At 38.3% G+C, this 15,177-nt stretch overlaps 1 protein-coding gene across 1 annotated transcript in view; it reads left to right on the top strand.

Annotated features, from left to right (window-relative positions):
• Positions 1–14,864, top strand: part of gabrd (gamma-aminobutyric acid type A receptor subunit delta) — a 24,725-nt gene extending 9,861 nt beyond the window's left edge. Inside the window, exons 2-9 of the mRNA XM_017411391.2 lie at positions 5,912–6,027; positions 8,026–8,093; positions 8,863–9,083; positions 9,222–9,304; positions 9,498–9,635; positions 10,102–10,257; positions 12,197–12,408; positions 13,871–14,864. Of these exons, the coding sequence (XP_017266880.1) occupies positions 5,912–6,027; positions 8,026–8,093; positions 8,863–9,083; positions 9,222–9,304; positions 9,498–9,635; positions 10,102–10,257; positions 12,197–12,408; positions 13,871–14,194 (1,318 nt within the window). The 3' untranslated portion in view covers positions 14,195–14,864. The remainder of the gene's footprint in view (positions 1–5,911; positions 6,028–8,025; positions 8,094–8,862; positions 9,084–9,221; positions 9,305–9,497; positions 9,636–10,101; positions 10,258–12,196; positions 12,409–13,870) is intronic.
• The last annotated feature ends 313 nt before the right edge of the window (positions 14,865–15,177 follow it).

Genomic DNA, 15,177 nt, shown 5'->3' with positions numbered 1-15,177 from the left:
TATATGAGTTTGTATGTCATGTATGAATATAATATACAAGTTTCACTTTTTAAATGGAATTACTGAAATCAATCTACTTTTTCATGATATTCTAATTTTATGACCAGCACCTGTAGAGCGCCGTCACAACATCCCTTAAAATCCTTGTGAATTCCTAAAATAAAAGAAGTGTTTGCATCACATTTTACAGAAAGCGACGCCCAAGTTTGAGTGTCAGAGGGGCCGGGTGTTGGGTGCACACACAAGACTGCCGAGCTGAACAAACAAGCTCATGATATTTTTGACCTTGCATTTGTGTGTGTGGGGCTGTGGTCGCTCGGTGGTCAGTGCTGCGGGGCTGCAGGTTCGAGCACAAGTGGTGGCAGAAAGGGCATCTGTAGAAATAAAAAATTGCCAAGACTTTCATGCGAAGAGAGAAGGAAGCAGCTGAAAGAACAGCACCTTGTTTGTTTGTCTTTACTGTTAGCAAATTATCTCCTGAATCACAGGGCAAATATTAATGGCACTTTCAGCAATTAGTCAGTGGGTTGACGTCTGCAACTGATTATCTTTTGGAGTGAAATGAATTCAAGATGGCCGCCACAGGTTAGCCAACTTAACACTAGGTAAAAGTCTGAATTCTGCAAATACTGAGCTAAGATTTGTCATTTACAATACATTCTCCAAGTGCTAACAGAGCTATTGCTGTAAATGAAGCATAATTATGTTTTCAAGGTTTGACCAAAACGGCTAGAATTTTGTCATTTTTCACCATAAGATAATCCCATTCTGAAACTCTTGCATGAAAGGCAGCAGGAGATATGCATTTCTTTAAGGCACGTCAAGCCAATAATTTGAAAAAGGTTTACTAGTTAACTCTTTCCACTCCTGATCCAGCAGCCAAAAGTCTGGTGCAAACTTATTCTGTCACAGCTGCACAATTCGTCTTTTTGGTATCAGTTAAATGAAAATTGTCCATTAAAATAAAACATATTTACATTTCGTTTAGCATGTTTCTTCCTTAGGTAACAAAAACTATTGCAAGTTCATGTGGACATACAGAAACATAAATATAAGAAGCATTTGCTCACTGATTTCTCCACGTATTTAGGTGTAGTAATATTTTTAGGACACTTATCGCAATGATTCTCATTTTACACAGATGCCAATAAAAGTAAAAATAAAGAGTATCATTGTAGGACTGATGCTCTACTTGTGTTCAGGTAACCAGTAGCGTCAGTATATAAAACTAATTAGGCTGCTAGTGAAAAAGCTGCACATTATGTTCACGAGAAGAGGCCATAAATTTGAAAACGGCTGCCGCTCTTCGCGTCTCCTCTCCCCATCTGTTTAATGTTCGCTCATAAACAGACGCCAGATCCAGGCCTGGGAGAAACATTTAATGAAAGTAAAACATAAAAAGGAAGAGGAGCATCTGCAAGAGCACATTCTCAGCTGTCTGCCTCTGAAAAGGAAGCGGTTCAAATGTTTAGTGAACCCAGAAAGCAAATTCTGCAACCTGTGCATGTATTTTGACATAAGTGGTGTTCTTTTGTTTGTTTGTTGCAGGCTTTTGGAAATAAAAACCTCGTATTTTTTCTTTCACAATCTCAGAGAGTTTGAGATTTCAAGACAACAACGGTAATTAGCTGAAGCAGGACTTTTTGACATGTTCATTAAAGGGCTTATTTACCATAACATATCACAGATAATGTGACAAAAAGTCAGTGATAAATAAAAATCCCCCAGACGTACAGCAGTGTTAAATATTTTACAAAAGCATAATGAGGGCTTTACATGATCAGCAATAGAAACGTAGAAGAAAATAACACAAAACTGAATAAATGTATGTTGCGTAGGGTTATGCAATAATGTGATATTTTGCAGGATCTGTTAGCGCTCAGAGTATGTGCTGTGAATGACTGTCAGCTACTACCACACCAAGTTTCATCTAAATATCTCTAAAATTCACTGAGGTGTAGTCATTTTTATGTTGGCTAAGGTTAATTCACTGTGGCAGCCATCTTGAATTGAGTTGAATCGATGTCAACCCTCTGCTTGCTTTTCGAGCTTTTCATTAGAATCTGTTCAGTGATTTTAAAGATATTTTGCTAACAGTACAGATCAAAGAACACACAAATGCAAACACACACACAAGCAAAAACATCACTTCCCTTTCGAGAGTGGGTGATAAAAAGCAAATCTGCGCTGTTACATGTAGAATGTTGCTTAAAGTTATTTAATAATGCTTATATTGGACGTTTGTGGGAAACTGCACAGAGTAACTTCAGTAGTAATGAACTTGTACTGCGAACTGTCGATGGCTGCTGTGAACATTGTTTTTCCTCTCCGTGCAGGCACAGTATGACACGTTCTGTGAAAGTCACACTAAATTACAATAAATCATGAGTCTGATAGATTTGTTTCCTGCACACAAACATTTCCACGCAGTCTTCTACCCTCCATGTGAGGAGGCCTGTTTGACCTTGGTGCGTAGCAAATTTCTGGAAGGAAAAGCTCTTTGCTTCCAGATTTAGAAACTAACAATTAGTGAAGAAATCCAGGAGCCACTGAGTGATTAATTAATTCACCAGTGCTCCCATTTTTTTTCAGACGTTTCGTTGATTGCCAAACTAAAAATACATCTACCACTACAGAATGAATCCACAGAGAAAATGTTATTGACACAGCAGAAATATAGCAGTTTCTTATTGTTTCTCTTTTTTCTCTCTTCTGTTAACCCCTCGCTGCTGAAAGTGAAGGCATAATGTTTGTTTGCATTGTTAACAAAATATCTCATGACTCACTGGACGAATTTTATTGAAACTTTCAGAAAGTAATCATTGGGTTGACATCTACAGCTGATTCATTTTTGGCGTTAACTCAGTTCAAGATGGCCGTTACTGCACAGCAGTCTCACCAAACACAAATATGGTTATAACTAAGTCAGTTTTATGGATACTGAGTTAAGACTTTGTGTGGTAGTAGCTCAGACGGATCCCTGACTTTTACAACAAACACTTAGTGATCGTGCAAAATCTGTTTCAAACTTTGTAATTAAATCTTAAAGTCAACTTTACCTGTTAGTTAGCAAAATACCTTTTCAACTACAGAACAGAATTAAATGAAATGATCAGAAAGTAATCATTGGGTTGACACCTACAACTGATTCAGTTTTGGAGTTAACCCAATTCAAGATGGCTGCCACAGCCAATTTGGTGTGGTAGTAGCTGGCAGTTACTCACAACACATAGTCTGAGGACCAGCAGATTGGGCATGATCACATGAGTTTGTGCATGATGTTCATTTCAAGGTTTGATCAAAATGGCTACAACTTTTTTATTTTTCAACATATAATAATCGTAGTGTAAAACACCGGTAAGAAAGATGGTGGGTGATAAGCATCCCTACAAGGAATGCTAGGCCTTTAACTTTTTGCTGCTTTCTCTTGGTGGCGATTTTGCCACAGAGCCGAGCTATTTAATGTTTTTCTTGACTGTCTTCAAATGTCAGCCTTATTTTAAAGGTCACTAAATGTCCCTTTATGGTTTGTCAATAAGATCACCTTCAGTCACTCCCCATGTGGTCCGTTTCCCCGTCGATGCCACAACCAGCTTCTGTTCGTGACTTTAAATGTCAGAGAAATTTCTGCTCAGTTTGTTCATTTATTGCACAACAGTCAGATCTTTCCCTTACGGATGACAGAACTGTGTCTGAATTGGGAATCTTTTCCATAGCTGTTTTTATTTGTTTTTATAGCTGATGCTGAAGTTTTCCTGTTTTTATGTAAAAAAAAAAAAAAAAAATTAAACGGGACTCTCTCTGATTTAGAAGACAAAACTGCCATCTGGTGGTTCTTAGCCGTAAAATCCAACACTTAAAAGATGACAAATTGTTTTCATAATTACACAGTTCAAAAACCACCAAATTCATTACATATGATTATTTAAAAAATATATTGATTTACAGTCCTGTGTTCTTTTAGAATATTATTTATTACCACTATTCTAGTAAAAGTATTCTTTGTTTATGCTTTTTAAAAGCACATTAATGGGTACCTGTAAAGAAATAGAAGAAATCAATGACAGTTAATAATAATTAAAAAAAAAAAAAAAAAAAAATAAAAAAAAATAATAATAATAGTAAATCACTTGTGAAATGTGTTAGTAGGAATAGATCAATAAAGATTTTAACTTTATGGTCTTTTAACTACTTTTAACTCAATAAGTGGTTTTTAAGAGTGGAATTTATTTATTTTGCTAGTCTTTTAGCTCTAACGAGCCTTAAGTTCAACTGCCACAAGAAAAATGTTTACCTGAAACATAAATGTAGCCGGTTAATTTAGTGGAGAAGTTAAAGAGGTAAATGCTATTTTTGTTTTAGTAGATGAATAAAAATGAGTGACTATTTTACAGACATATGACTTTAAACAGATTTTAACTTTGATCCATGTCAGATGTGTCAGACGGCTGCAGAAAAGAGAAGATACTCTATATGGACTTGAAACACTGAAACTGGGGCATGTTTACCTCTGAGTTGCATCATCTCTTCTTATAAAAACATGTTGTAAGCACTCCGAGTCTGAAACACTTTCTTTTTTCTGTTTGAAAGCTAATTAATCTGCCTTTCAGGTGCTCAACCTTTCAGCTAATTTGTGGCATTTATTTATTTATTTTTTGTTAAATAATGTACCAAATGTTTTAAAAATGCTTGCAGATACAGCTCCAAAAAAGCTATATCTATAATTTAGGGCTTTTGGCGCCTTCTCTGATGTTTAAGTCATCCATACAGTGTGCAATATTTTAAACTGTGCAGTAATGACAAGCCTAGAGCTGTCCAGTCTGCAGCAAACCTGAGCTGTCCTTTCAAACTAAATTTTTACACTTCACTTTACTTTGTCATGGATTAAAGACCAGTCAGTCTCTAAAAAAATGTACATTTCCCCATGCAAATGTTTTGTGACCGAGACAATCGTATACTGAAAGTTGACAGAGTTAAAACTGTTTTGGTCAAAGCTTGTAAACAATGTTGTCCGTGATCTCATGCAAGAGTGTTACATTTTAGGAGATGTGTTAGCACACCAGATTTTAGCTCATTATCTTTAAAACTGACTGAGTTATAGCTACTTCTGTGTTTGCTAAGGTTGCTTAGCCGTGGTGACCATCTTAAATCAGTTTGACTCCTCCAGTTATTCAGTTGTAGAAGCACATCCAATGAATACCATCTGAGAGTTTCATTAAAGTCCATTCGCTAATTCACAAGATATTTTGTTGACACTACAGACAAGTGAATGCATACACACACTCGGAGATGTGGACAAAAACATTACCCTAACCCTTTCGCCTTTGGCTGTGGGCGACAGTATGCTCAGGTCAACAGAAGGCAGCCAGTTTTGTGCATTTTTTTGTCCCTATGTGTACATAGATTTTAAATTTTTTTTAAATTAAAATTTAACCATAATAGGGACCACCAAATGATTTGTAATTTTACAGTTTTCACTGTTTCTCTGAGAGCTTAACCCCTCCTTTTGTTTGCTTTGAAAAGACTCATCCTCTCTCGGGCGCTCCTTTTAAGCCCAATCATTGTTTGACCTTTAGCGCCATAATGTAATTAGCAGCCTGGAAATGTTCCTCCGGTTCTGTTTCATTCGCTTCACAAATTTTTCCGGGCATTTGTTTATCTTGTCCTAACTGTTTGCAGCGGCTGTCTGTTTGAGACCCAAATGCTTAACAAATGTCAGTCTTTGAAGGAAAGAAAGACAGAAAGACGTGCCCTTTTGTTCGCTGCAACCTTTAAATATTCAAACTGTGTTATTTATAGAGCAACTGTGTCATTAGTGTGATACATTTAGATTTGTCTTTATGAATGTGTGACACATGGTGTTGCCAGATGACTGCTGAAGGCTGCTGTGTTTGCTGTTTGTCTCCTTTAGGGCCATGCTGAGTGACATTGGGGACTATGTAGGTACAGACATTGAAATATCCTGGTTACCTAATCTGGATGATTTAATGAAGGGCTATGCCAGAAATTTTCGCCCTGGGATAGGAGGTGAGTATGAGATCTAGAGCTCGTGGTGTTGGGTTGCAGTTCACCCCCTCACATTTACAGCCATCCTTAGCATCAACACATTCCAAGCACAGGAGCGATGATGTTTACTGTTTATCTTTCAATTCATGAGTCATCCCGAGGTGGCTTGCTTTCCTTTTTTTCCCCCTTGCACTAAACACAAACACCTGCTTTAATTCTTCCAAAAGGTTAACTGATAAGGACACACACAAAAAGCATATAGGCAGAGACGCTTTGCTAAAGGGATTACAAAGGACGATGGCCCTCAAGGACAAGCTGGAGAGGAGGGGGTGGCACGAGCAATGTGCACCCCTCCGGAGACTTTGCTAAGAATGGCTGCCAAATGTGAAACATCCAATGACCACAGCGATAGATTTCTCAATCTCACAGCTTAACTCAGCTGAGCAGAAGTGAAAATGTGGGGCTAAAAAAAGTGTTGCTATGGCCACATACACTGTCGTGTGCACAGAGTGTCATAATGCAGCATCATGCATTCTTATTAATGTGTCTGTATAACGTGCTGAGAAGTAAATCGAAACTGAAGGGCTGTTGTGACCACTGGGGAATCACGTCTGTTATTTGGTGCAATTCCCTTCGTTCAACTCAAGCCCCATAACTCTGAATGTAGCGTTATATTTGAGTTGAACACATAGCATGAGTACAAAAAAAAAAAATCGTGTTATAATCGTCTAGGTAGCATTACATAATACGGCCTGATACGGAACAAGTACAACCTGGTACTTACCAAGTACGTACCCAGTACATACTGGGTAATTAACTTACTTACCTGGTATGTATCTGGTACTTACCCAATATGCACCTGGTTCTCACCTGTTCTCTCAACCCGTATGTGGCCATATTATGTATTTCCACGATATTTTGCATACTGAAAATAAAACAATATTGACACGTCTTATTCTACTATGGAAAAACAAACAATTCTTTTTATTTATTCCCATTTTTTCCCATGTGCACCTTGATAGCAACATTGTTGCAATGACCTAAAAATGAATAAATAGTCACAAATTGATCTTTTTTAAAAAATGGGAAAACCTTACTGGTATTTTATGATTAGATTTCTTTTTTTTCTACTACATAAAAAGAAAGAAAAACTTGTGATTCCCTTTGACTTCTGCAAAACTTTGCAATTTGCATTAATTTGTCCAAGTGACTTAATTCAACTGCATCCAGCCTCCAGTCATTAGAGGAAAGTGTATCATCTGGAAACAAACAAATAGAATATATTTAATGCTTCAGCGGGGTTGTATTCTTTTTTAATTTTTCAGCTGCATGCTGCCCAAGAGAATATTATGTAGCATGCAAAAAAAATCTCTTGCTACATTGACAAAATTATTACTGTTTGTTTTTGCTTTCAGCATCACGTTAACTACTTCATATCATGCATCTAGTGTAAGGCCAACAGAAAATATAACGTGTCAGAAATGGGTTCAGGAAGGTGCTGAATGATGTGGAATAGCATCATGTGATTCCTTGATGTTCACGGTGAACAGCCTTTCTGCTCTGCTTCACTCAGCTCCCCTGTAGTTTTTGCGCTCCTGCTTCTGATCATTGAGGCACACTCCATGCTAATCATATGGCGAACCGTTGACTGAAAACACTTGGCTCCGCGCGCGCGTGTGTGTATCTCTATCTATCTATCTATATATATATATATATATATATATATATGAATGTTGTCTAAAAGCTTACTTTGTGCAGATCCGTGAGAGCACAGTGCTGTTTGGAAATGCCCGCAGTGTGATGTGTCGCTTAGCATGGTTAAACTGGATAATGCTTAATCTTTGCGCACTGTGGGAGTGTTTGAGATGCTGGAAGATGGTGGGTGGGAGGGTAATGAAGTGAGGATGTAAGGGGTCGATGCATTCAGAATGAGCAGAGAAAGTGTGTGTATTGGTGTGTGTGTTTGTTTGAGAGGAGAGGGAGCAGATTTGCCTTGTTTTCTCACTTTTTCCTCTGCAGGTCCCCCAGTGAATGTGGCCATGGCTATCGAAGTGGCCAGCATTGACCACATCTCTGAAGCTAACATGGTAAGCTACAACGTCTTTTTCTTTTTTTCCACTCAGATTGCGTTTCATCAGTCAACTTGACTGGCATTACAAAGATCAGAGGTTTTCCATTTGCATAAGCCTGATTTATTCTACTTGAGGGTTCAAAAGTGCTCAGTGCGAACATGTGGGACACACTGGCTGATTTGCCAAATAATTTGATAGTTTCACAGATTTTACAAAGTAAGAACCACATCTAGTGGAAACATTTATTTTGTGCGCATTCCAAGCCTTTTTATTTCCTATAACGGCAGTAATCAAGTTAAAAATATGACCACCCATTCAACAGGCTGCAAAATAAGAGAAAAACACAAATTGCTACAAGATCCAGCTGTTAGATAGCTTTTAGAAGTGAAGTATGAGCCAACGCAGAAAACATGACGTTAAAAAATAATAAAATCAACATATACTGAGAACTAAATGGAACCAAATCCACTGAATAGACCATGACAGACATTTTCACATCCGTTATGACGTTGTTTTCATGAAACAGAAAGAAAAACATGAATCCATCCTTCACTGTTGTGTGTTTCTGAATTTTTATGACTTATTTAGACATTTTATAACACAACTTTGTGCTTCTTTCCCCCTTTATCTTGATTTATTTTGTCTTTCATTTAAAAAATTTATTAATTTTTTAATAAACAGAAACGTTGTCTTTGATTTGTTTTCATTATTAGCTCTTTCTAACAGAAAGCTGATTTGGGAACAGATAAAAAGGTCTTCCTTCACACTGTGCTGTTCCTGGCAGGAATACACCATGACCGTGTTCTTACGGCAGAGCTGGCACGACGACCGCCTGTCCTACAATCACACCAACAAGACTCTGGGACTGGACAGTCGGTTTGTGGACAAGCTGTGGGTACCTGACACCTTCATTGTCAACGCCAAATCTGCTTGGTTTCACGATGTGACCGTGGAGAACAAGCTGATCCGCCTGCAGCCCAATGGAGTCATTCTCTACAGTAGCCGGTAGAAACCACTCTCTGTTGGCTTTCTCTTTTTGTCTTTCAAGTACTTGATTTATTCCCTGCTGCAATTTTACATTTTAATAATCGTAAATTTAGACTCAACTCAGATGGCATTTATCAGGTTTTGTTGTGTCTCTAGGATCACTTCAACGGTGGCCTGTGATATGGACCTCACCAAGTATCCCATGGATGAACAGGAGTGTATGCTGGACTTGGAAAGCTGTGAGTTAGAGCTTATTTACATAAATTAATGCATCTACTATACGTCCACACATAAAGTGATGAAGTAGTTCTGAAGTCAAGTGTTACTGATAAAAGATGTCATAATTAAAAGAGACCAATCTGACATCTATGCAGGCTAACAAAATATCTGGTTACCGAATGTGTTTTTTTTCTTCCCCCTCTTATGTTCAAGATGGCTACTCTTCAGAGGATATTGTGTATCACTGGTCAGACAGTCAGAGACACATTCATGGACTCGACAAACTGGAGCTCTCCCAGTTCACCATCACAGACTACCGCTTTGTCACCGAAATGATGAACTTCAAATCAGGTCAGCACCACTCCTAATTTCTCTCAGTCGTCAAAGTTCTGTCTCAAATCACCAGTTCGGCGTCTACTGCGAGTGTTTTTTACACCTCATTTACTACTTTTGAGTTTTCATGCTTGGCTAACTCTTTAAGTCTGAGAAGTTTGCTCATTCTTTCTAAAGACTGAATTAAAATAAAAAAGTTCTGTGGTGATATTCTATGCATAGAAGGAATGAATGAAGACAGACTTGCTCTTGAGCCAGGCAGGAGATTCAGAAGATAGAAGGAGGATCTGCTGCTGGGAAGATGCTGTCTGTAACACTTCATATCTTTTAACTTGAGGTTTTCCCAGTATGGGGCACAAGTGAGCAGACAGGCCTCGTCTGTTACCTTTGATGTCTGTGAAGAGCAGTAGAGATTTTTAAAGATGGAGCCTTCGTTCTGCAAATAAAATGGTAGATTTTTTTTTTCTTTTCTTTTGTTTCCCAGCGGGACGATTTCCAAGGCTCAGTCTTCGCTTCCAGCTCAGACGTAACAGAGGCGTCTACATCATCCAGTCGTACATGCCTTCGATCCTGCTGGTTGCCATGTCCTGGGTGTCCTTTTGGATCAGCCAATCGGCAGTCCCCGCTCGTGTAACCTTAGGTTAGTAGTTGTTGTCATTTGGATTTTTCCACTTTTCAAAAGTGTTAATTTGTATAAAAATTGTGGTTAATCATGTCGCAGAAGAACAACTTATTGATGTGATTTGTTTTATGTGATGCTGCTTTCCAATGCATCAGAGTGATGGCGCCTCAAAAAGACCACATGTTCACTGTTTTTACCAACATTAGCGATGTTTCTGGTTTCTGTGCTTCAAGAAGACTGAGAAAAAAAATCCATCGATTCTTGTTCAGTTCTAAATCAAAATTAAATAGCTAACATTTCAGTCAGTTATATAACATTTCTGCCAATTGACAGTCTCTGCAGCTTTTCACCAAGTCTAAAGGAGCCGAAGGCACCAACTCACAGTTTCTCTTAGATATGATAGGGTCTGCTTGGAAAACCGCTTCTAGTAAATTCAATTTGTGCACATTCTGAAGATGTGCGATAAGAATCAAGCCAGTAGACAAGTCTTTACACCATTCACACATTGCATGGTACTGCAGACAGCTTTGCAAACTCATTCACGTCTCACTGATGCTGTTGGAGTCCTGTTCCCTTTCTGTATAACACTGCATAACCTTTTCTGACGTAGCATCAAGATTTGTTCTGTGGTCCAGGTGTGAATTAACCAAACATAAACTGAAATACAACCAAACAGACCACATTTACATATGGATACAAATTTAACAAAACTCTGGTCTTTTAGAAGATTATTTAGGAAATCCAAATAAAAGTAACAAAATGAGCAGTGATTTGACAATGCTAACATGATAATGCTTATTAGCCAAAAGTTATGCTTTTTATGCTCACTATCCATGTTTACCTAAGCAGTAGGGTAGGATTTGCTAAAAACAACCCTAACCCTAACCCTATCACAATATTAAATACACCCTATTTGTCTTTGAAAACAATTTGTCTGAAACTAAAGTAGCAAAGTTTTGACCAGATGACGATAGTGCAAAATTGCCTTTTCAAGGCACGATCTCCGTTCTGAAGAAGCTGGGTGGCTTTCCTGTACATCAACAAAAAAGATGAAACAAAACAAACAAAACCAAAAGGAAAAGTGAATGTAAAGCCCCGAGTAGATGATAAATTTCCCTGTAATAAAAAGATAAGTAAAGTTTGTTTGTTCTTACAGACTTTCATGTAAAGAGAATACAAAGCACACATAAGTAAAAAGCTATTTTATTTTTATTCTTTTATATCTTTTATTTTTTATATCTTAAGTAAACACCTGCTTACTGCTCTATTTAAGTCTGTATCTTTTTGGGCTGTGACTGTTGGCAATTAGTTGGAAATTGTAAAATAAAAGCACAAATTTTCTCTTGGAATCATACTGAATGAGTACTTATGTCAGGTCATGTGATTAAACATTCACTAGTCACAAAACATTCCTTTTACCTCTCAGTTTGATCAATATTTGTTCTCTTTTTTTGTCTCCACTCATTCACAATTAGATTTCACAGGTTGCCAAACCCTCCCACAGTTGTATCACATTTCCACGAGGGTTTGAGAAAGGTTCCAGATCCTTGCGGTGACTCTGTAACTAGTTTGGAAGTGAATTTTGCTGGCAAATCTTTTGAACATGTTTAAGATTCCAGCGACAGGAGAGCGACCCACACAAAGAAACTGAGAAGCCTCACGAACGTTTTGAGACATTTTGGAAACTCCTTCACATATTTTAAGTTGTCACCACTAGTCGCAGCTCAGTGAGATACAGGCTTTAGGTTAAAAGTTTAGTATAACTACTTTTAAACCTCCTGAAGCCTCATAACTGATAAAAGGAGGAGAAGCCTTTGTAACTTTGAATCCATTTAACCTGAAGGCCAAGGGTAAATTAGGAAATGTATTTTTTTAAACACTCAGTTTCTTCCACAGACCCATGTCTAAAATCTCTCACAATCCCAGTTCAAAACGAGTGTCTGCGTTTGTCCTACAGGGATCACCACTGTTCTCACCATGACTACCCTGATGGTGAGCGCCCGCTCCTCCTTGCCTCGAGCATCAGCCATCAAAGCCTTGGACGTCTACTTCTGGATCTGCTATGTGTTTGTGTTCGCTGCCCTCATTGAATACGCCTTCGCTCACTACAATGCTGACTACCGGCTCAAAGAGAAGGCCAAGGTGAAGGCAAACAAGCTCAGCTCCGAGGTGAGGAAATCACCCTCGTCATGTTTTTCAGTCCGAGCGAGACAACAGCGTACAGTTTCAGGGGGTTTTGTTAGTAATGAGCATGCCTTTCAACAGAGTCCTGGACTGGACATGCAGCATAAGTGCTGACAAGCATCCATCACGCTGACCTTCAGCAAGACAATGAATCTCTAGAGAGGAAAATGAGAAAATAGATGATTTCCCTGTAGGGAACCAAAGAGATTCTCATCTTACTGTCAGCTTCTTTTGTTTTAGATGGTGTATCTACAAAATCAGCAACTCCAGTTTTTGTGTATTTTTTTATGAAGACAAACAGATTTCTTGCCAGATAATATAGCAAGATGAATGTGGATGAGACTAAATGAGCTCAGTTTGATGTAACATTATAATGATTATACTGAATGCTACAACATCAGCAATCACTTGGTCAGTATAGTGTGGTGAAAACATTTGTCAGAGCTGGAGGAATCGACTATTAGGATGATAAAAAATTAAAGATTCGCTTTACAAATTAGAGTATTTATCTTTGCTTAACAGAAAAATAAGCAACATTTCTCTCAAGAAAGTTAAACTAACAGTTTTTGTTAAAATATTTACTGTTGGCTAAGTTTTGTCTAACAGTGGAGAGTCAAGTGTGTTTTATTGCAAAATGAGGCTGGAATGAGCAATGCAATATTTTTTTTTAATGTAAAACAATGTAAAAACTAAGTGCTCTAGACAGTAAATGTCCCCAAAAAAGAAAAACAAAACAAAATAAAACAAAACAAAAATACCCAAACCAACCAAGAAGCCAACCAAACGAACAAAAAATGTTTAAGTCGTGGATTCAAAGAAGAAAATTATTTTAAAAAACGTGTTTTTGGTTGGACTTTTTACTGTTCTACACTGTATTTCCACTGCAAGTTACAGCTCAACAAATTGACTGTATTTCAGTTCTTTGTTCCATTTTTCACTGTATAATACCACCTCTGTGTGTGAAGGTGGGTCACATTAGCATGTTGTGGGTCACTGCTGTGACATGATGAGTCTGAACAAGCTCACTCATGTCAACCACTAATAAGAGTGAACACTGAAGTGTGAAAGCATGCTTTACGAATTTGTTCAGGATTTCAAAGCTTCTGCAGACTTTGAGACGTTGATTCTTTCTGTTTATTGAGTGGTCAGCAGTGATTTTACGTCACTATTTTATATCGGCTCAGTTCAGAACAAAGAGAGAGAGGTGAAACAAATAAAAACAGAATAGCCTGTTACTGTTTTATGTTTCTATATATCAAACTGCATCATGGAAAGAGAGAAAAGTAAAATACAAGCTAGAACACAAGTGCACAAAACAACCAATCCAGAAGTGCTTGTACCATGGATTTTTAAGATAACAACAATACTGCAGTATACTTTAAAGGTTTTCTGAAAAACATCATGATTTCTGATAGCCAGTGACAAGCTTTTCATCTTCTCTCTGCAGTCTATTGTAAAGAACGGCAAACAGGCCATGGTTCTGTTTTCCCTGTCTGTCACTGGCATGAACCAGGGCGTGGTCATCTCTAATCGCCACGGCCGAACGCAGCACTCCAGCAGTGAAATCCCCGGGGAGGGCGGCGTGGAGGAGCCCGAGCCGAGCAGGAGACGGTCAAGGCCGGCAGAGGAGAGCGAGGAGGACAAAAAGTGTTGCTCCAAGTGCGTCTGCAAGCCCATCGATGCGGACACCATTGACATCTATGCCAGGGCTGTGTTCCCCTTCACTTTTGCCGTGGTGAATGTGATCTATTGGGTGGCGTACACCATGTGAAGAGGCAAGAAAATGGCTGCCAGTCAGAGCTGTAACATAAGAAACTGCTGGAGTTGGGACATTTTCATGCTGGCAGACTGGTGCAGCTGGCTACATACTGCAGGCTTCAGCAAAAGGAAAACTTCAGCAGACATGAAGTGAAAATAGACATATGGTAATTAATGGCAGTAGTCATGAGTTTAAAGAAACTGTTAGAAGGACTTAAATATATTTAAATACAGATACAAATAGAGTTGTACAAAGGCAAAGTTATAAACTGCCTGTTGGACTTTCACATAAACAGTGAATACATTTTAATTAAGACCAGATTTTCATCCAGATATATGAACAATACATACACACACAAAAAAAAAAATCTGTCTCACAACCACAAACAGTCACAGTTAGTCTGACGTTTCTCCGTGAGCCGCCTATTATCTGAAAAAGCAACACACCTCTGAGGAGAGAGGATGACGAGATGAGGGGTTCTGCTGTTCTGCATGGCTGATAACTTATTCACCCTCTTCCCCCACCACCGCTGCCCCCTCTCCTCTTCTATCTCCTTTGGTCCTCCACCCATTTTTTTTTTCTTTTAGTTCATTTTCACATTTAGGACATCTGGAGAGTCTTATCTCCTGCTGCCAGTTCTGCCTGTTTCCTTGTTATTAAAGGACTTCCTCCACTACCTGAATGTGTATCTGTGTGTCTCCTTTTGCTGCAAGTAGTTGCTTTAACCTTACATTTATGCTTGTTGGGCTTGATTTTGAGAAAAAGAAAAGTTTGAACTCCTTCAAGCTGATGTAGTTTGCTTATCTGTGATTATCTAAATCCAGACTCTATGGCCTTATAAATAATGGACTTTACAGTTATTATAGGTTGAGAACTGAGGTCTGTTAATAATTTCCTATCCGTGTTTGTCCTTTGACTAAACTGGCAAATTGATTTTCAGAAAACTCACGGATGAGAAAGCACAGCTTCTTTTCAGACGTAACTTTAAACACAGC

The sequence above is a fragment of the Kryptolebias marmoratus genome, linkage group LG8 (genome assembly GCF_001649575.2).
Source record: "Kryptolebias marmoratus isolate JLee-2015 linkage group LG8, ASM164957v2, whole genome shotgun sequence".
Taxonomy (NCBI): Eukaryota; Metazoa; Chordata; class Actinopteri; order Cyprinodontiformes; family Rivulidae; genus Kryptolebias; species Kryptolebias marmoratus.
Note: the sequence above shows the minus strand (reverse complement) of the source record. Positions and strands in the feature narration are given on the sequence as shown.